Raw genomic sequence first — 21,666 nt, forward strand, 5'->3', positions numbered from 1 at the left:
CTACTACATACTATTCACATTGTTACTGTCAAAGTTTGAATTTTATTATCTTTTTTTCAAATACTGTCTACTGAACCATTGAGCTGAATTCGTCGAAATTTTTAGTTTTTTTTTTTTTTTTTTTTTGTTAACGGTATATGATTATTAAATTACTCTCAAATATAGCAATAAACTATGAGTTAATTACTGATTTGTTCCCTCAATTATGAGGATTTCACTAATCTGATCCTCGACTTTCAAAATTCATCAATTTAACCCCTGACTATGTTTTTTTACGCGAAATGGTCCTAATCGTTAAACATCCGTTATCTCGGGATCAAATTGGTAATTTTGCTATAGTCAATGGACCATTTCGATCATAAAATGCACCATTTTCTTCAAAAGTTAATTACTGAAATGGTCTCTTGACAATAACGAAATTATCAATTTGACCCCGAGTTAACAGACGTTTAACAGTTATGACCATTTCGGGTAAAAAAAATATAGTCAGGGACTAAATTGAGGACTTTTGAAAGTCGATGATCATATTGGTGAAATTTTCATAGTCAAGGGATCAAATTGGTAATTAACTCAAAAAACTAGTACAATTAATGAAATTAGTATTGGTAAACTTCAGTCAAATACAATAATAAACTAGTACAATTAATAAAATACGATAAATAGTAAGTAAAAACACATATGTTTGATGATCTGTTTATACAAAACTCAAATTGTTTAGATCATTCTTTCAAGAAGGTTGAACCCTAACTCTAAAGACCCCAAGCTCCAACCTGACAGAATATTTGTGAGGATGAAATCGTTTAGATCATTGTTACACTATAAGTAGGTGATATTTGGATTAACGGTTGTGGTTAGTTATTCAGACTATGCGGACATATATGGTTAGTTAACACGGTGTAACAATGAAATAGTTGGTTAACTAATTTTTGAACCGAATTATGTGGACCCTATTGCCAAATTGGCCTATTGTCTCTTATTCTTATCCCGTCCGGTGGGCACGGTGGTTTACGCCTTGGCCACAACCGAGCACAACCCGAAGCACGCCCTAAAGAACACCGCAATACTTAACGAAAACCTAACTCACGGTTTCTCTGTACCCAAAACCGACCCGAAACTCTCTAATCAGACCATACTGGCAATCATGGCCCTCCAGAACACTGGCTCATTCTCCAAACAAACACCCGCCGTTGCCGCCAATTCCAACGCGCCGTCGTTGTCCGACGACGACCCGACGAAAAAGGTCCGGAAACCCTACACCATTTCCAAGTCCCGTGAGAGCTGGACGGAACCCGAGCACGACAAGTTCCTCGAAGCACTCCAGCTGTGAGTTTATAATTTAGTGAATTGTCTGCTCCTTAGTTCTCCGAATTAGGGTTATGATTTGGAGTCCATGACTGCCGTAATGTGACTATTTGGTGAATTTGAATGCGTTGTCGGTCTAATTTCGAAAAAAAAGCTTAACTATTCGTCTCCTATTTTGCAATGGATAGTAAAGAATCTGTGTTTGATGGTCTGATTAGAATAGAATAGCTCAAATATGTTATATGCTCCCTACTTCCTTAAAGCACTTTTGAAGAACAAATTGCAATGTGAAATAGTTTCTTCTTTATGATAAATTTACCTTGAATTGAAATGGATTCAGTAATTACTTCAATCACTACTTGCAGCTTTGATCGGGATTGGAAGAAAATAGAGGCGTTTGTTGCTTCGAAGACAGTGATTCAGGTATTACCTAACCTTCTGTTAGTTAACTTTTCATAGAAACTGGTTGCATTTTAGTTATTTATTTACTTATTCACTATTTGTATGAATCATCTGCCATGTTTAGCCATAGCTAACTGGTTGTGACTTATGAGTTTTTGGATGTTTTTTGCAGATACGTAGTCATGCTCAAAAATACTTTCAGAAAGTACAAAAGAGTGGCACTAATGAACATCTACCTCCGCCACGGCCAAAAAGGAAAGCTGCTCATCCGTATCCTCAGAAAGCCTCGAAAAGTGGTATACATATTAAAACTTTGGTGGTTGGATTTTCATAGGTATAACTCGGAAATGGTTCTTATTACTTGTGTTATAATTGGCGAGCTTCAGGTGCCTCTCAAGTGCCAACTTCTGTTCAAGGTCCAGCAGCACTACCTGATGCTGAAATGGCAAGGAATTCGGTTTTCTTGCCCATAATCCGTGCCACATCTGCATCTTTGCCATCACGGACGGATAACTCTATGCAAGCAGGTAGTTTGTGTTGTGTAATAGGAGGTTGAAACTATCATCTAACTTCTGTTGGTTTATTTGGACTTTGCACTGAAGTAGCTGTTTGTTGATTTTAATCTAGTAGGCGATTTGGAATCAACAGACAGACCTCTTACTGATACCCACTGTTGGAGTAGTAACAAGAACAGTTCAGCTGAACTGACAAATAAGCGGGCTCATGGAAATTCATTGAGAGGTGAGTCATATTACTTGCATATATCACTCACTTTTTGAGTTCCAAGTCGTACGAATACAATACTCTAGCTAATTGCAGTAAAGTGATTTCGCTTCTTATACTATTGACTAATCTAGATGTTCATAGTGCAAGCTTTGTCAACTCTAATCCTATGACTTCGAAGCCAAACTGTTGTTCCCAAAATCAGGACTTAACTGAATATTTTACTTGTATGAATTAAACCTTTGATTTACTTGTTCTCAATGTGTTAGTACAATTTCCGGATAAGGAGGAAGGACTCGTTGATTGTAGGATTGTAATTTCTCCATAACTCAGCTCGATCTAATAAATGAGTAAAAGATAGCAACAGGCATTTGATCCAGACGAAGAGAGTAAAAGACATTTTTTATCCTAGACTTATAGTTGTCAGACTTATTGTGACCAGGACAATTTTAGTCCTCTGTCTATTATGTGGTTAGTTGACCGTTTAAATGAGGGGTATTTGTGTCAAATAATCAAGGACGCACTTCGGGGCCGCAGAAAACTCCTCTATTATGTGGTTAGTTGACCGTTTAAATGAGGGGTATTTGTGTCAAATAATCAAGGACGCACTCCTCTATTATGTGGTTAGTTGACCGTTTAAATGAGGGTAATCAAGGACGCACTTCACGGTCAACTAACCACATAATAGAGGAGTGTGCGTCCTTGATTACCGTAGTCTAAAGATACACTGAATGTTCTGGATGGAGTTTACTGCAGCCGTGAAGTGGACAAGTGTAAATCTGGAAATGGAAGAAGAAAGACAAGAACCTGAGTCTTATTATCCAACTTCTGGAACTTACTCGAGAATCGAGGGTGGCAATATTGGTAAAAGACAATCTTTTTCCTCACGATTAAGTAAAATCTCACAACCCCATTATTGAGGGTTCCATGGTGTAGTGGTTAGCACTCTGGACTTTGAATCCAGCGACCTGGGTTCGACTCCTGGTGGGACCTTTGCTTTTTGAACAAATCTCTGCTTGTCTTGCAGACATTCTCAAACCTGGGTGGCAAACAACATTGCTGTTGTCGAACACAGTTTGATCCGTACATCAAACCCCATTGTTAAGGGTTCCATGGTGTAGTGGTTAGCACTCTGGACTTTGAATCCAGTGACCTGGGTTCGACTCCCGGTGGGACCTTTGCTTGCAAACAACATTGGTGGAAAACAGTGTCTAAAGATACACTGAATGTTCTGGATGGAGTTTACTGTGGCCAGTTGAAGTGCGTCCTTGATTACCCTAGTCTAAAGATACACTGAATGTTTTGGATGGAGTTTACTGCCCCGAAGTGCAATCTGGAAATGGAAGAAGAAAGACAAGAACCTGCGTCTTATTATCCAACTTCTGGAACTTACTCGAGAATCGAGGGTGGCAATATTGGTAAAACACAATCTTTTTCCTCTCGATTAAGTAAAATCCCACAACCCCATTATTGAGGGTTCCATGGTGTAGTGGTTAGCACTCTGGACTTTGAATCCAGCGACCTGGGTTCAACTCCCGGTGGGACCTTTGCTTTTTGAACAAATCTCTGCTTGTCTTGCAGACATTCTCAAACCTGGGTGGCAAACAACATTGGTGTTGTCGAACACAGTTTGATCCGTACATCAAACCCCATTGTTAAGGGTTCCATGGTGTAGTGGTTAGCACTCTGGACTTTGAATCCAGTGACCTGGGTTCGACTCCCGGTGGGACCTTTACTTGTTGAGCAAATCTTGCTTTGTTAACAGTTCGATTCGTACATCAATATCTTGAGGACTTGGGTCCACCTTGCAAGGTGAATATGAGTCCTTGTTGAGCAAATCTTGCTTTGTTAACAGTTCGATTCGTACATCAATTTCTTGAGGACTTGGGTCCACCTACCTTGCAAGGTGAATCCGAGTCCTTGTTGAGCAAATCTTGCTTTGTTAACCGTTCGATTTGTACTCCAATTTCTTGAGGACTCGGGTCCACCTTGCAAGGTGAATCCGAGTCTAAAGATACACAATTTCGATTTGTACTCCAATTTCTTGAGGACTCGGGTCCACCTTGCAAGGTGAATCCGAGTCTAAAGATACACAATTTATATACTGAATGTTCTGGATGGAGTTTACGGCCCCGAAGTACGTCCATTTGACACAAATACCCCTCATTTAGACGGTCAACTAATTGTCCGTCCATTTGACACAAATACCCCTCATTTAAACGGTCAACTAATTGTCCTAATGGTAAATTTTCGTCTGGATTAAATGCCTACAATCAACGAGTCCGGAAATTGTATTGTTTGCAAGAATTCTAAACTATAAGTTGTATTTCCGGAATTCTACTCTGGTACATGACCACTATAAACTATTTAAGCCATCTCTTTCAAGATGATTGATTGTGAAATTGAGAAGTTAGTATGTGTTTTCTTGAAAGAGTTTGGATTACCATATATGAGAGAACCTAACAAGCCGGAGGAAAGACTATTAAATACGTTTTTATTGGTTCAAGTCTTGGGGTGTCATGAGTTCTTTAATTGAAATTTTAAATTTATTAGCTCAGCTTTCCCTCTCTAAGTGGCATTTCTATATTAAGCACAGTACAATAATTATAATTATTCACTGCTAATCCGTTGTGTTATTTTGGTTTTAATGCAGTTTTGCCGGACTTCAATGAAGTATACAATTTCATAGGCAGTATTTTTGACCCAAACGTGTCTGGTCACTTGCAGAAACTAAAGAAAATGGACCGCATTGATGTTGAAACAGTATGTGCTATCGCTTTGGCTTCAATATTCTTTTGCACACGATAGATCTAATGAGAACCTCTTAGTATATGGGTTTTCACTCTTTCGGGTCAAAATGCTACTTTAGGATAGCAAATTAATGTTTTTGGAGTGTTGAGTAAAATGATTTACAAGTGCATAGGCATGTGTCTGGCCCAGTCCCAGTCCCTCCTTCCCTCCACCCCCAACCCCAATCCTTTTCTCGTTTCATCTGTCTACTTCCATCAGCAGTAAATATTCACATAAAATGTTTCGGGACGTTGCTCATGTCCTTTTATGTTTGGTCCTTTTCAGGTGCTCTTACTAATGAGAAATCTAACCATCAATCTCATGAACCCTGATTTTGAGAATCATGTAAGTGACAAGTACAGTATATTCGATTGTTATGTATACACACTCTTTAACCCCCTCACTTTCCTATTTCAAAATTTTTGTAGTAATTTTCTCGCACTATTTATGCAGAAGAAGCTGCTTTCATCTTATGAAGTAGATGGCAAAGAGGTGTAACGGTGATAAAACTCGTGAAAATCAATCTTAGTGGTCATATTTCCTGCATCTAGGATTACTGGATTGCTAACACTATTTTCTATTAACCTTTGCAGTTAATTACTGTACTTGTGTATATACTGTAAAACACAGGAAAAATATATTTTGCAGGAATATGTAGATGTAAAGCCTGATTCATGTAAATTTTAGTGTTGACGCTTGTGCAGTCTCCATTTTAGAGCCCTCACACTAATTTAGTGCTACTATTTGCATTCAACTTTCATTGAGAAATTGCATTCAAACCAAATCTTTGGCTTAGCCCCGTAACATATGGGCAAAAGCCAATTGTTATACCATAGACCAGGATTTCACAATGCAATATAAATCTTGATCCATAGAACCATCGGTTTTTGCCCATAACAGGGATTTATGTATTTAAAATATTTATATGTATCTACACAATTAATAATTTCTATACATGTAAATAAATAACTTAATAATTGTTTACACATAATAGTTACAAATACAGAAATTATCAACTGCTATAAAATATATTAACTATAAATACAAAATTTGAAGGTTATTTTTAAACCTGAGTCTACAATGCAACAAAATTTGAAGGTTAATTTTTATACTAGAGTCTACAATATAAAATAGACCATGTTCCATGCTATAATTTGCCGTCAAGACCTTACTCTTCAAATAAATTTCAGTTGGAAAAGAGAGATGAAGGCTTTTTCAGCAAAAAAAAAAAAAAAGAAGGAAAATCCAAAACGCAACTGTATTGCACTTCCCGAACACATACAATGACTGCAATGAAAATTCATACATAACACAGCCAGAAGACACTAAGGAAAAGGACTCATTGACTCAATATAGCTTTTGTTACAAATGAAGAAATAAGATATGTCCCTTAGTCCACTTCTTCCATCTTGCTTTCCTCACCAGCTTCTTCCTCCAATGCAGGCATGTCAGCATCATCACCAGCTTCCTCCTCATCAATGCTGAGACCCAACTTCAGCATCCTGTGAATTCTTGCTCCAAAAGTGTTGGGATCATCAAGACTGAAACCGGATGTAAGGAGTGCAGTCTCAAACAACAGCAACACAAGGTCCTTCACTGATTTGTCATTCTTATCAGCCTCTGCTCTCTTTCTAAGCTCCTCCATGATTCCATTGTCAGGGTTAATTTCCATGGTTTTCTTGCTAGACATGTAAGAGCTCATGCTGCTGTCCCTTAGGGCCTGAGCCTTCATGATCCTTTCCATATTTGCTGTCCATCCATACTCACCAGTCACCAAGCAGCAGGGTGAATCAACAATCCTGTCAGAGACAACCACCTTCTCGACTTTGTCACCCAGAATATCTTTGATGATCTTGCAAAGGTTCTCAAAAGATTTCTTCTTCTCCTCCCGCTTCTTCTTCTCTTCTTCATCATCGTCTTCAAGTTTCAGCCCTTCCTTGGTGGCTGACACCAGTTTCTTACCATCATACTCCTTCAATTGGCCTACAGCATACTCGTCAATGGCATCAACCATAAACAGTACTTCATAACCCTTCTTCTTGAGGCGCTCCAGGAATGGTGAATTTTCAACAGCTTTTTTGCTCTCACCAGTGATGTAGTAGATGTCTTTTTGACCCTCTTTCATCCTAGTGACATAGTCCTTTAGGCTTGTCAACTCATCACCACTCTTAGTGGAGTAGTAACGCAGCAAGTCTGCCAATTTTGCCCTGTTCTGGCTGTCTTCATGAATTCCTAGCTTCAAATTCTTTGAGAATGCTTCATAGAACTTGTTGTAGTCATCCTTGTTCTCAGCAATCTCATTGAACATCTCAATGCATTTCTTGACAAGGTTCTTCCTGATCACCTTGAGGATCTTATTCTGTTGCAACATCTCACGAGAAATGTTGAGGGGCAAATCATCAGAGTCAACAACACCCTTCACAAATCCTAGGTACTCAGGGATGAGTTCCTCACAATTGTCCATGATAAAGACCCTCCTGACATACAGCTTAATGTTGTTCATCTTCTTGCGGGTGTCAAAAAGATCAAATGGTGCCCTCTTTGGAACAAATAGGATGGCCTTGAATTCAAGCTGACCCTCAACAGAGAAGTGCTTGACAGCAAGATGATCCTCCCAATCATTGGTTAAACTCTTGTAGAAAGAGGCATATTCCTCCTTGGTGATCTCCTCAGGCTTGCGCAACCAGATTGGTTTTTGCTTGTTAATGAGCTGCCACTCATGAGAAACCTCCTTGATCTTCTTCTTCTTCTTACCCTCCTTCTCTTTGTCCTCATCCACCTCTTCAATGTCACCCTCCTCTTCCTTCTTGGGCTCATCATCCTCATCATCACTGATTTCCTTCTCGGTTGTCTTCTCAGTCCAGAGGTAGATTGGGTAGCTAATGAATTCAGAATGCTTCTTCACAAGGTCCTTGATTCTCCTTTCCTCCAAGTATTCAAGCTGGCACAATATTCAAAGACATACATAGCAATTTTTAGCCAATCAGAAAGCAAACTATATATATACATTATAGCTAAATTTAATTGCATAACCAGAATTACCTGGTCTTCCTTGAGGAAGAGAGTAATCTTGGTTCCTCTGCCCAGTTGCTCTCCATCCACATCCCTAGTGACAGTGAATGAACCACCAGCTTGTGATTCCCAGATGTACTGTTCGTCATCATTGTGTTTGGTGGTCACAATGACCTTCTCTGCAACAAGGTATGCTGAGTAGAAACCCACACCAAATTGCCCGATCATGCTCACATCGGCACCAGCCTGCAATGCTTCCATAAATTCCTTGGTTCCTGATCTCGCAATTGTACCCAAGTTGTTCACCAAATCTGTACATGACCACAGCATAAAACAAATCATTATGACTGTTCCAAGTACACTAGAGTATATGCTTCCCACAAGATTCATCTCAATAAATTTTAACATATCTTCACAGGAAGAGCACTTAAATGTACCATAGCAGAGATGGGGATCATGTAAGTGCATATGCATTATCATCAAAACTCCACAACACTAGCATTATTCATGTGTAACGTCACATCATATGTTTATGTGCGTAAATCAGTGCAAATACATAATACATTAACAGTATATCAAAATTCAACAGCGATATCGGCATTATTGTTAGAGACAACATGTGCTAAACAGAAGCATATTTATAGACATGTAAAGTCATCACAATTCCACAGTATTTACCATAAACAAAACAGAGCAACAAAAACGTAATCATATACGAAAAAAAAAATACGAGAAGGAAGCAATCTGGTACCTGCTTTGGCCATGCCGACACCGCTATCAATAATGGAGAGAGTCTTGTTAGTCTTGTCAGGAACAAGGCGAATGAAGAGCTCAGGCTGAGCATCGAGCTTGCTCTTGTCAGTCAAGCTCTCAAACCGGATCTTATCCAAGGCGTCAGAGGCGTTGCTAATGAGCTCACGGAGGAAAATCTCCTTGTTGCTGTAGAACGTGTTGATGATCAAGCTGAGCAGCTGGTTGATCTCCGCCTGGAATGCGAAGGTCTCCGCCTCGGCCATCTGAACATCCGCCATTGATCACAGAACTCTGTAGCCTTTATGAACGCTCGCGGGGAAGATCTTAGAAACGCAAAGAAAGAAAGCGCAGAGAGATCGAGAACGACGTATAACCGCTTTTGTCCTGATGACTCTAATTGAAACGAAGAGTGGTGTGTTTATATACGCGAGTAGGGAAAACGAGTGTATTCTAGGTCCTTCTATTGGCGAAGGAAAGTTGAAGGCGAAAAATATTGGATTTCTCAAGCTTCTGGAGTATTCTACTACCCTCCAGACACTCGACTTCTTCTCCACGCCGTTATTTTTAAAGTTTGATTGGATCCACCTATGGAACGATGTCGTTTAATAATGCTGATGATAAATTAGTGCGGGAAATCATACTTCTATGAAAATCTCGAATGTTCATGTTGTTGGGGCCGGCGTACGCCGCGTACCTATATGTAATCTATTAGAATTATGATTGTCTATTTTATTTGTACTATTTATTATTTATTAATTAAATTATATTTTTATTAATATTTTTTATATAAATTTTGAATATAATTTTTTTTATATTTAATACGAAACACTATTTTTAATGTAGTTTTTAAATATATAAATTTTATGTACTCATTTTAAATTTAATATTATAAAAAATAAATTGTAAATAACTTTAATCAATCCTTGTTAACTGAATCCAATACATCAAATGAAATTACTACATGCATCTTACACATTCTTATATTTTCTTTTTATATTTTTTATTTGAATCTAGTTTTCTCTTTTTCTTTTTGTCCAGATATTTATATAAAGTTACAATTAATTGTATTGATGCTTGTAATAAATGTAATATAAATCAATTATATATATAATACTTATGATGATCTAAATAAATATATAATTATACAAAAATGTTTTGTCAAGTGTATTTAGGATAGTTGGTTTCAATAATATTAGATTAATTGAAAGATTAAGGGTTCAATCCTTGCATATAACTAGATTCTCAAGTTAGAGCTATCTCCAATTTCAAAAGATATTTGTTTCATGGATGGTAGGTGATGCTCGATTTCTTAATATCAATGTTTGAACTAAATTTTGCTTTTATGTTATGAAAGAAATTATTGTCAATATTGAGACGAGGGGTAATCGTAGACAACAGAGACAAATTCACCTCAAGGTCCTTAAGCATCTAACATATTTAGGAGTCATCCTTGCTAACTTATCTTGTTGTTATATTTTTCTCCCAATAAATATATTTAATTGTAACTTTTCAACCTCGTGCTAGTACTCGTTTATGCCCTTTAAAAAATTTAATATTGGAACTTCAATCTTTTCATCCTTTATCAACCACTAAAATGACATCACAATCAAATTGGATGGGCATAACCTGCATCACTTTGTTTGAACAAGTTGTAACTCCTCAAAAATATATACTTTATAATTTTGCATCAAGCACACTACAAATGCCAAAGACATCTCTGATTACTTCCCCACAACCTACTTTGCCTATTGTTGTTTTATAATATAATATATATTTATATCCAACTTAACCATCGATCATGTCGTTTCTTCCACATCAATCCCCTCAAATTAACTTCCACCTATCTCATCCTATGGATAAAAGTTTAAGCAAAAGTCTCTAATCTCTAGAACATCTGAACATGTCGTCTAATCCACCAAATCTATTGTGCACACAAAGATGTAAATCAATTTAAGTTATCCCCCAACATGTGACAAGAGATCATGCGGTAAACTAAACCGATCACAATGTGTTAACTTGTCTCTAGACATGTGACAAAAAAATTATAATAAAACAAATCAAATTGACTATAATGAGATAAACTAATCTTCTAAGACCTCCATGAAATTACAATGGCTATGTTTGATAAAATAGGAAGCTTATCCGTTAATTTTGACGTGTTTAACCACTATTAGCTATTTGACTTGGTTAAATAACTGATATTAGTGTTTGATTAATTAGCTTTTTGTAATAGCTTATTGCTCCAAAACACTAAAATTCAAAAAAACTACTTTGAACGGTTTTTTAAAGAAAATCATTTTGTATGTAATCAACTATCAGCTAATTTACCAAATATTTTTCTACAATTAGCTAATGCTATCAAGTAATTGTGCTCTATCTCAACTAAAAGTCTAAGCTCTCTGATACCAAATTGAAGCGTGTGCTCTATCTCAACTAAAAGTCTAAGCTGATAGTTGGATTGCACATTAATAATTATATGCTCAACACTTTGCCTATCATGAATTCTTATATCAATTAGGGACAATGATTTTTAATCTACAAGTAATTTCTCTCCCTGCGACCTAGGGTTTTCTACTTCCCCCCTGCAATCTAGGGTTCGGCCTACGTGCATGCACAATAACACCATTGAAGCTGCTTGATCTGTTTTCGATGGACGTGCAGGAGATAATAGCGCATACTGCAGACATCACGCTAGACGAAGAGGAACAAGGAGTCCGGTTCGAAGATGAAGTTCTCGGCGACCAAACCCTACCGGCGTCGAAGCAAACTTGGACCATTGTTGGCCGTTTTTTAACGGACCGAATCCTCAAAACCGAGGTGATGAAGCGTGTTATGGCTTCGGCTTGGAAACCACTCATGGGTATTGAGATAACGGATGTGCAACCCAATTTGTTCTTGTTCACCTTCTTCAATGAACCGGACATGAGGCGTGTTATGGATGAGGGACCTTGGGCGTTTGAGAATGCGACGCTACTATGCCAAGTCCTGAACGATGGTGAAGATCCACTACAGGTTAGTCTAAATTCTGTGGACTTATGGGTTCAGGTTTTGGATATCCCCCTGGGATACCGCACGGTGAAGGTTTTGGAGAGAATTGGGGGCTATGTTGGGGTCTTTTTACGTTATGATGAACGAAATTTTTAGAGGCAATGGACTTCCTTCTACAGAATTAGAATCACCCATGATGTCTCGAATCCCTTAAAACGGCGTATGAAGATGATTCTAAGAGATGGATCGTGGACATGGATTAATTTTAAGTATGAGCGCCTCCACATGTTTTGCTTTTTTTTTTTTTTGTGGGAGAATGGGCCACACGGATAAGTTTTGCTTGCAAGCTCGCCGTTCGTCGTGGAAGCCGGAACAATACCCGTTTGGCGTGTCAATGAGGGCGGGGGGTTCTAGTCCAACGAAATTGTTGGGGGGAAAATGGTTTCAATTGGGGCAGGAGAGACGGCGTGAGATTGGCTATGGGGGTGAGGGCGGGAGATTGGCAGTGGGAGTCGGGGTTGGAGGGGATGGGCAGTCTCGGGTGGAGGTTGGCAGGGCTGCGGTATCTGGGATGGAGTCGGGAATTGAGGGTGTGGGTGGGATGGGCGGTGAGGGAGTTGTTGGAGAGGGGGAGGGAGTTCGAGTGGATCCGAAAAGACGAAGGACGGATGTCGGGGAGGTGAGTGCTTTGAATGGAAATATGGTTGTTGATTCTGATTCTTTGTTGATGGCGGGACCTGTGGAACAGGTCCGTTGGTCCCAATGAGTACCTTAAGTTGGAACTGTCGTGGCTTGGGTAATCCACAGACAGTTCGCGAGATTGAGGACATGGTGTCCTGTAAGAAACCCGACTTTGTATTTCTCATAGAAACCAAGGTTAGCCGAGATCATGCTGAACGACTTCGGGTTAAACTTGGTTTTGATGGACTTTTTGTATTGACAGTTCTGGTTTGAGTGGTGGTTTGGCTCTATTGTGGAGAGCGAATAATACAGCAAGATTGATGAGTTATTCCACAAACTATGTGGATGTTGAAGTGAGTATACCGGGGTTTGAAAAATAGAGAATGACGGGTTTTTATGGCTTTTCACAGAGGGGTTAACGGAGAGACTCTTGGGACCTTATTCGTACTTTAGCTGGCAGATCAGATCTACCATGGGTGATGATTGGAGACTTTAATGACTTACTATTTCAATCTGAGAAGCGAGGTGTAAACCCTCATCCTGAGAGTTTATTGCATGGGTTTGGTGAGACTATAGAGGAGTGTGGTTTAAAGCAGATGCCAATGACGGGATATCCGTTTACTTGGGAAAAACGGAAGGGCACACCGAATTGGATAGAGGAAAGGTTAGACAAAGTTTTGGCTAACCAGAGTTGGCGTGAGAACGCGCCGGATGCTAGTGTGCAGAATATATTAACCCGACAGTAGGATCATTCTGCTCTTTTCCTTGGGATTCTGAATCTTCGGGAAAGGACGGGTGGTTTGAAAAGAGGGTTTCGTTTTGAGATGGCATGACTGCATGACGAAGGATGTAGAGATGTGGTGGAGAAGACATGGAATGAAGGTGGAGGAAGGGGGTTGCAGGAGTGTATCTCTCTTTGTGGAAATCGTTTAACGCGCTGGGGAGGAGAGCGTTTTCATAAGTTTGGTGAACGAATGAGGAACCTACGGAAGGAGCAATTACGTCTGAGGGGGTGTAATGACCCAGTCTCATTAGCTGAGTTCCAACGATTAGAGGAGTGCCTGAGTCGTATTGAAGCCCAGGAAGATACATACTGGAGGCAGAGAGCCAAACAGCATTGGCTTAAGAACGTGGATGCTAACACGAAATATTACCACAGGTATGCATCTCATCGCAAGAAAAAGAATACTATTGTTAAAATTATGAATGATAGTGGGGATTGGGTTGAGGGTGAAGCCATGATGAATATTATATTCAACTATTATAAGAATATCTTTACCTCCGGTTCTCCAAGTGATAATGGGGAATTCTTTGGAAATATAGGTTCTCGTGTAACACAGGTACAGAATGAGTTGCTCTTGCGGCCCTTTGATGCTAGTGAGGTTAGGAGTGCTCTATTTTCCATGTTTTCTGACAAAGCACCAGGACCGGATGGAATGAATCCGGGGTTCTACCAGCATTTTTGGGATGTAGTGGGTGGTGATGTGTCGACCTATATTGTGAATTGTCTTAATACTCGCTCGTTTCCTGCTAGCCTAAATGATACGAATATCATATTAATCCCCAAAAAGAAATCCCCTGAGGCGGTCTCAGATTATAGACCGATAGCGCTGAGTAATGTGATATACAGGATTATGGCTAAGGTTATAGCTGCCAGAATGAAACCACTTATGGGGGATATTATATCTGACACCCAAAGCGCTTTTATATCTGACAGATTAATAACAGATAATATTTTGATTGCTGCCGAGGTTGGTCATTTTTTGAACAGAAAACAATGTGGAATCACAGGATGGGGGGCTTTGAAACTGGATATGGCGAAAGCCTATGATCGGATGGAATGGCCCTTCTTACGTAATATGATGCTAGCATTGGGTTTTGATGAAAGGTGGGTGGAGTTGATAATGTTATGTGTAACCGCAGTCTCATATAGTATACAGGTTGGTGGGACACGGAGTGAGCAGATCAGTCCAACTCGAGGATTGAGGCAGGGTGATCCTCTGTCACCTTATCTCTTTATTATTTGTGCTGAGGGACTTTCATTGCTATTACAACAGGCACAGTCGAGGGGAGATCTACATGGTTGCAGAGTAGCTAGGGGAGCCCCCCCCTGTATCCCACCTATTTTTTGCAGATGACAGTTTACTATTTTTTAGAGCAACTGCACAGGAGGCTGGTGTGGTAAAACAGTGTTTATCGGTGTATGCGGAAATGTCTGGGCAAGCAGTGGTGTATGCGGAAATGTCTGGGCAAGCAGTGAATTACTATAAATCAAGTATTTACTATAGTAAGAACACGCGGGATGATGACAGAGAGGAGGTTGCCAGTATCTTGGGAGTGGTGCAGGCTCTGAATTTTGGGAAGTATTTAGGACTTCCATCATTTGTGGGCAGGAATAAGAGAGCAGTTTTCTCATATATTGATGACAAGATTAGACAACGAATTGGGTCATGGAATAAGAAGTTGCTTTCACAGGCAGGTAAGGAGTTCTTATTGAAAAGTGTGGCACAATCTATGCCCACCTTTTCTATGAGTGTCTTTTTATTACCTATGAATATTTGCACTGAGAGAACTATGAATCGTTACTAGTGGAGATCTAAAGATGACCAGGGCATCCATTGGAAGGCATGGGATAAATTATGTATTCCTAAGAAATATGGGGATTGGGTTTTAAGGAATTGCATGCCTTTAATTTAGCTATGTTGGGGAAACAGGCCTGGCGTTTACTCACGAAACCTGAATCGCTGGTATCCATAATATTTAAAGCCAGGTACTATCCAAAAGGGTCATTCTTTGATGCTTGTATAGGGAATAACCCAAGTTTCTGCTGGCGTAGTATTATGGCTGCACAGGAACTAATTTGTGGAGGAGTTAGGCGCAGGATTGGGGATGGAAAGGCAACTCTTATATGGGATCATCCATGGCTTCAGGATGAGAATAATGCGAAGATAATAACTGAAAAACCACCACACTTGGCGCAGGCAACTGTTATGGGGTTAATGGATCAGGAAACGGGTTCATGGGATCATGACATTTTAACTGATATTTTTATTCCGGAGGATGTGACACAAATATTGAAAATACCTGTGTCACCGGATTATGAGGATATGTGGTATTGGTATGGAGATATAACAGGTGAATACTCGGTTAAAAGTGGTTACAGACAAATAGTGGGGAATTATGTTCAAATACCAGGGATGTTTGATAAATGGCCCAAATTATGGAAGCTCAAAGTACCCCCAAGATGGAAAACATTTTTATGGAGAGCCTTGAATAATATATTACCCACTACAAGGAACCTGATTATAAAGAGAGTGAAAATTGACCCAACATGTGCTATGTGTGGGATTATGCATGAGGATACTATGCACTCTTTGGTCATATGTGATTATACAATGAACATTTGGGCACAATCTCACCTTCCAATTCCCAATACTGTCACATATATTTTCCATGTTTGGTTTAATGAAGTATTAAATATTCTAGATGTTGATGGAATTATTTATGCAGTGGGCCTATTATATTATATATGGCGAGCGAGGAATGGGGCTGTATGGGATGCATGCTTACCTAGACCACGGAAGATAATTGCAACTGTAACCACAGCGATCCGGGCATGGCGACTTGCACACCCGGACCGCACGCAAGCGCAACCGGCTCGACGTGGATTTGCCACGACAACCACCGAACATCTCCAAGGGACGGACGGCCAGCCTGCTGCCGTCACTGTCGCAAGTCACACGGCCACCTCATCACTTGTAGCCCATGGAAGCATACGGAACAGATGTTATTTTGATGCGGCGTATTTCCATACCACGAATAAAGCCACTGTAGGGGCAATCCTCCTGGACGAACAGGGGTCGTATATCTCAGCTTTACAGGCGCCATTGATAGACTGCTTCTCCCCTCTTATGGCAGAAGCAATTGCATGTAAAGAAGTTTTATCTTGGCTATGGGATTGTGGGGAGAGATCGGTAGACCTCCTAACAGACTGCCTGTCACTACAACAATATTTATCACTTGCGAAGGATACACCTCGTTCATACCTTGGCTATGCCATTGATACCTGCGGATGGTTTCCTTTGATTATGTTTTGATCAGTTTTATTCCTAGATCAGATAATTATTTAGCACATGTTTTAGCCATTTCGACCTTTAATTACTCAGCTACTATGTATTCGGACTCTGACCGCCAGACTCTATTTCAACATATTTTCAATAAATGTCGCACAGGCTCTTTTCAAAAAAAAAAAATCAATTGGGGACAATGAATTCCTATATCAATTCATAACATAAAAAGAAAAGAATACATTCAATTAATTAACAAGTGCGGGCCGGACTTCGATCGGTCGAGCCCGGTTGGACCCATTGACTGAGCGCCAGCGGTAGTCACCTGCAGCTAGCCCACAACTGCTCCATCCTTCTCCTTTGACTGCGGACCATTGATTTGTCATTCCGCTCCATTCCCGTAAACCTGCACACACGATGGACTTTTCCGGGTGATGCCAAGTCAGGCGGGGGCAGTTACGAGAATGAAATCCGTTAAGAAATTGGTTCCTAAGCCTCAACAACTCTCGATTACGGCTTCTCCCGCCTCATTTTTTCGTGTAAATTGCAGGAAAATCTCTCTATCTGTTATAGCAATGCTTGCATTATGCTTGATAGCTCTGTTAAGCATTTCGTCGATCGAGGAGCGTGTGCTTGGATCTTCTACTCCGCCCTTGTCCGATCAGCTCTACACTGGTGAAGTAGTCAACGAGTTCCCTCACGATCCCGAAGCCTTTACTCAGGTCCGATTTTCGAACTCATTTCTGTTTTTATTTTTTGTATTTAACGATTCACCTATAATTTTCCAATTGAACTTAATGAAAAATGAAAACAATAATAAGAATTGCTGTGATGAATTTTATTTTTATTTTTTTAAAAAAAAATTGCTGATATGATTCTCCCTTCTACATTATGGATGGTAATATTGTGACCAGTTTGATGTTTGTCAGAACATTTCATGCGTAAAATTTGTCTTCCTTTTGGATCTACTATGATGCTACATTATTTTCAGGGATTATTGTATGCTGAAAAAGATACCTTGTTTGAATCAACTGGACTTAATGGACGCGTGAGTTTGCCTTTGGACTCCAAATTCATTCCAAAGTTCAGGAGTTTGTAAACTTGGTGCTTGAGCTCATAAGCTAATATTTGTTGTTATTCGTATTTGCAGTCATCTGTTCGGAGAGTTGTTCTTTCTACTGGTGAGGTATATTATGCAAATGCTTTATTAGGATTTTCACTGAACTGAAACTGCTTTGATTTCTTGCTCTGCTCACTTTAATGGTAGTTATTGTAAATGGTTATTAATTGTATTAGTGGATAGCTGTTTGGTGAATCTATCTGAATGCTTACTTTATATCGTAAACATTATTTGTTCACAGGTGGAAGTTAGTCATAAAATGCAGTACTCTGATTTTGGGGAGGGCTTAACACTTCTTGGTGACAGGTTTGTTGAAAAGCAGAAGCTATTTCTTACCGTGTATCCTTTGTCTGGATACTCAAGAAATCTCTGCAGAACAAGCAAGCCTCTTTTCATTAATTTGGATGTTTTTAATTTGAGATGTATTATTTCTAAGCTGTTGACCTGTTCACCTGCGTGCCATGTCAGTGCTTTACCTCAAGCTTCCTTTTGCAGTATGTTCTGATGTGGGGTAATCAATATAAAGACTGCCTATTCAGCTGCACTATATTTCTGAATTACGTTAATTTTTGCCTCTGAACCACTGATATTTACCTAATATCTGGAGATTTTGAAATTCAATTGTAGAGTATTTGGTTTCTCTCCCTTATTTCAACTTGAGCTTCAGTTTTCGTGAACCTCTAGTGTATTTTTCTTTTAACTCCATTTTTTTTTTAACTTTAATTCTACTTGTTAATGTGTGCATTGTTATGCTAATAGATGTTAAAATGTTGGGTACAGTTCTGATATTGTAATCTCATGTGTTTGTAGGTTGTTTCAAGTAATTTGGCTGCACAGTACTGGTTACATATATGACCGATATAATTTAAGCAAAGTGTGTTCATCTTTTTGGTCACTTGTGTCTATTTCTCTCACCAAGTTTTTTAAACTTGAACTCTTTCTATTTCCATCATTGATTTATTTTTACCTTCTATTTTTATGTTTAGTTTTTTTTTTGTTGTTGTTGAAAACTCTAAGTTACTCTATGCAGTTTAAGGGTTTTACTCACGAAATGAAAGATGGTTGGGGATTGGCAACCGATGGGAAAGTTCTATATGGAAGTGATGGAACTTCAACATTGTATCAAATTGATCCCCACACTATGAAAGGTTCTGACATCTCAAAGTCAAAGTGAAGTTCTACTTTATTTTCTCTGCCTAATAATTTTGTTTCTGAAAAATGCAGCAATCACAAAACATACCGTCAAGTATCGAGGACAAGAAGTGCCAAGACTCAATGAGCTTGAGTATGTAAATGGTGAAGTTTGGGCAAATGTGTGGATGGTATAAACTTCCTTCCCTCTTCTCCCCTTATATTTGATTGTATTCGGTTGTATAGTGATCTGTGACAATCTCAAATGTCACTCTATCACCTGTTCTTGCCTGTGTGGGATCACTTATAATGTTCAACATCTCTTACAGACTGATTGTATTGCTAGAATCTCCCCAAAAGATGGCATGGTGCTTGGATGGATTCTCCTTCCCAGTTTAAGGTTGATTTCGTTCTTTGTTTCTTATAATGCTTTGTAAAAGATACTCAAACTTTAGGAAGCTTAGTTTGAAATTGAACTGACCTTTCACTTCAATGAACTTTCACAGAGAAGGATTATTCGCAAGTGGGCATGAAGTAAGCATTTCCACCAGAGAGTTGCCCTTCTTATTTTGAGTTAGTGTTTTGCACTTTTGCATACTTGAGATTGAATCCGTCTTTGACCACCTTGCAGCAAATCGATGTCCTGAATGGCATAGCATGGGATAGAGATAGAAGCCGTATTTTTGGTAAGTTCCATTATTCGCTTTTCACATGCAACAGTCTTAGCATTCTTGACCCACGTCAAGGAATATATCGTTATCTAAATTTCCTGATTGATGGAGTATAGCTCAACGAAAGATTTTTAGCAGCTTTGCAACATCTTGGATAGACTGACTTACATTAAACAAAAATTCCAATGGCTCCATGCCTCCATAGTAGCAACTATATGCTTATGCTAAGATATACAGTTTGACTAAAGGCAAACTCTCCATACATACAGTGACTGGAAAGCTATGGCCGAAACTGTTTGAGATCAAAGTGCATCCATTGAAGACACCATTCAAGGGAGATGTCAAGAAGATGTGCATCCCAAATACAGTTTAAATAAAATAAAGGCAAAGTCTCTATACATACGTGGACCGGAGACTCGGAGAGGCGGAGAGCTATGGCCGAAACTTTTTGAGAATCAAGGTGCATCCATCGAAGACACCATTGAGGGGAGATGTTAAGAAGATGTGCACTCCCTCTAACAGACCATTTGTGAGTTTATGTAGATAAACGTTTTTGGTGGAAATTGTGAAAATACTATGTTTTACCACGTTGTAAGGAATGTAATTGGACTGCTATGCAGACACTATTTCCTTGTAGTCTGTTTGTCTGAGGGTGTCATACAGACTATTTCGGAGTGTTCTTTGGTCTATCTTCAAGAAGAGCGCTTTGAGAATCAAAGTTGCCATACCTTCTTCTCTTTTCCAGTTACAATTATAGCTTAGTTGGCTGATCAATTAAAAAAAAAAAAAAAAAAAAAAAAAAAAAAAAACTTGAGATCCTTAAGTCATATTTTATGATTTGCTTTTCAACGAAGACTCAAAGGTAGGAATCTTTCCATTTTAAATACAGACCCTTTGCTATTGGTCTAATTTATCGGGGTCAATGAGTTAATGGCAATTTTAATAAGTAATTAGTACTTTAATAAAAAATTCACTTGAAATATGATGTGATGCATTAGAGAATTATTGTTAGTTGTTCAATCTAAACATCGTATGATTTGAGAGGAACAATCAATTTCAATATGTATATCAAACAATTATTTTTAATTATAAATTTTGTTTTAAAAAAAGTAAGATAAAACCAAAATGGAATTGGTCACATCGACGTTGAGTTTCGGGCTCTGGATGGGCCATTTAGGATTGGATCCTAGGTGTTGTCTCGATGGACTGAAACATCTCCAAGTCTCATAGAAATCTTAATTATAATAAAGTCATATGGTATTGTGAAAATTAAATGTTAATATTAATGGTTAAATGTTGGTATTAACAACATTTAATTTTCACAAGATCATATGGCTTTAAGAAGCATGCATGCACATCACACGTGTAACCCCAAAGTCCATAAGTTTGAATTAAGATTGTTGATGTGCATATCGAGGACTACAGAGACAAAGATGTGTTATTCATGGATTCATCGGATACTATCCAACAACATTCTCCAACTTAATTGACGTGAAGTAGGCTTAGTAACATTAAGATTATATTCTCGAATTATTAGTTCTCATCTTTTATTGATTACACACTTGATTCGATAGTATTTGGAAGAAAAAATCAATGTTCGAATTAAGATTGTGATTGTTTGGTCTTTAAAGGTCAATTGTATGTTGCTACATCTAGAGTTAGAAATCTCAAAGGTCTAAAATTTTTTATCCGTGGTGACTCTAAAATTGTAATTCAATTACTATTGTAGTTTACTAAGTTCTTAAAAATTTGTAATATTAAATATTATGTAGTAAATTTTTAATATAGTTTAAGATTTGTAGTAATCACCCACCTTAAATGTTATTTTAATTGTAAATATATTTATGTTCATAATTTTATCATAGGAATTCACACATAATAATTATTAAATAATAAAAATTTTATATATGAATAAACCTCATATAGGGTATAATTTTATACATATTTTCCGTGCATCGCACGGGACAACTACTAGTAAAGACTAATACTACATATATTCTCAATTTTTGAATACTCTATCTGTCTC

At 38.5% G+C, this 21,666-nt stretch overlaps 3 protein-coding genes and 4 non-coding genes across 10 annotated transcripts; 6 read left to right on the forward strand and 1 right to left on the reverse strand.

The window, feature by feature from the left end:
* The first annotated feature begins 948 nt into the window (after positions 1-948).
* On the forward strand, positions 949-5,977 carry LOC109146490 (protein REVEILLE 6-like). 4 transcript variants are annotated; one of them, XM_019294137.1, is made up of 8 exons: positions 949-1,323; positions 1,668-1,725; positions 1,877-2,000; positions 2,091-2,234; positions 2,332-2,445; positions 5,081-5,190; positions 5,503-5,562; positions 5,671-5,977. In XM_019294137.1, the coding sequence occupies exons 1-8, from the start codon at positions 1,142-1,144 to the stop codon at positions 5,713-5,715; spliced, it is 837 nt and encodes a 278-aa protein (XP_019149682.1). In that variant the 5' UTR covers positions 949-1,141; the 3' UTR covers positions 5,716-5,977. The 4 variants fall into 4 exon arrangements, with proteins under 4 accessions (XP_019149682.1, XP_019149684.1, XP_019149683.1 ...); XM_019294139.1 differs by having other exon boundaries at positions 2,335-2,445; XM_019294138.1 differs by having other exon boundaries at positions 953-1,323; positions 2,091-2,231.
* TRNAQ-UUG lies at positions 3,349-3,420 on the forward strand. Its single transcript has one exon. It is a non-coding gene; the product is annotated as a tRNA-Gln (tRNA).
* On the forward strand, positions 3,534-3,605 carry TRNAQ-UUG. The gene has a single exon. It is a non-coding gene; the product is annotated as a tRNA-Gln (tRNA).
* TRNAQ-UUG lies at positions 3,903-3,974 on the forward strand. The gene has a single exon. It is a non-coding gene; the product is annotated as a tRNA-Gln (tRNA).
* TRNAQ-UUG lies at positions 4,088-4,159 on the forward strand. Its single transcript has one exon. It is a non-coding gene; the product is annotated as a tRNA-Gln (tRNA).
* A 481-nt stretch (positions 5,978-6,458) lies between the features above and the next one.
* LOC109146489 (heat shock protein 83) lies at positions 6,459-9,512 on the reverse strand. Its single transcript, XM_019294135.1, has 3 exons — positions 8,981-9,512; positions 8,260-8,540; positions 6,459-8,158 (listed from the first exon to the last, which is right to left on the reverse strand). Exons 1-3 carry the CDS (start codon positions 9,258-9,260, stop codon positions 6,608-6,610), a joined length of 2,112 nt encoding a protein of 703 aa, XP_019149680.1. The 5' UTR covers positions 9,261-9,512; the 3' UTR covers positions 6,459-6,607.
* Positions 9,513-16,980: 7,468 nt separating this feature from the next.
* LOC109194019 (glutaminyl-peptide cyclotransferase-like) lies at positions 16,981-20,358 on the forward strand. Its single transcript, XM_019344866.1, has 11 exons — positions 16,981-17,440; positions 17,710-17,766; positions 17,869-17,904; positions 18,080-18,144; positions 18,649-18,712; positions 18,869-18,986; positions 19,063-19,160; positions 19,299-19,369; positions 19,476-19,503; positions 19,601-19,655; positions 19,910-20,358. Exons 1-11 carry the CDS (start codon positions 17,153-17,155, stop codon positions 20,011-20,013), a joined length of 984 nt encoding a protein of 327 aa, XP_019200411.1. The 5' UTR covers positions 16,981-17,152; the 3' UTR covers positions 20,014-20,358.
* Positions 20,359-21,666: the final 1,308 nt, after the last annotated feature.

The sequence above is a fragment of the Ipomoea nil genome, unplaced genomic scaffold, assembly GCF_001879475.1.
Source record: "Ipomoea nil cultivar Tokyo-kokei standard unplaced genomic scaffold, Asagao_1.1 scaffold1932, whole genome shotgun sequence".
Classification (NCBI taxonomy): domain Eukaryota; kingdom Viridiplantae; phylum Streptophyta; class Magnoliopsida; order Solanales; family Convolvulaceae; genus Ipomoea; species Ipomoea nil.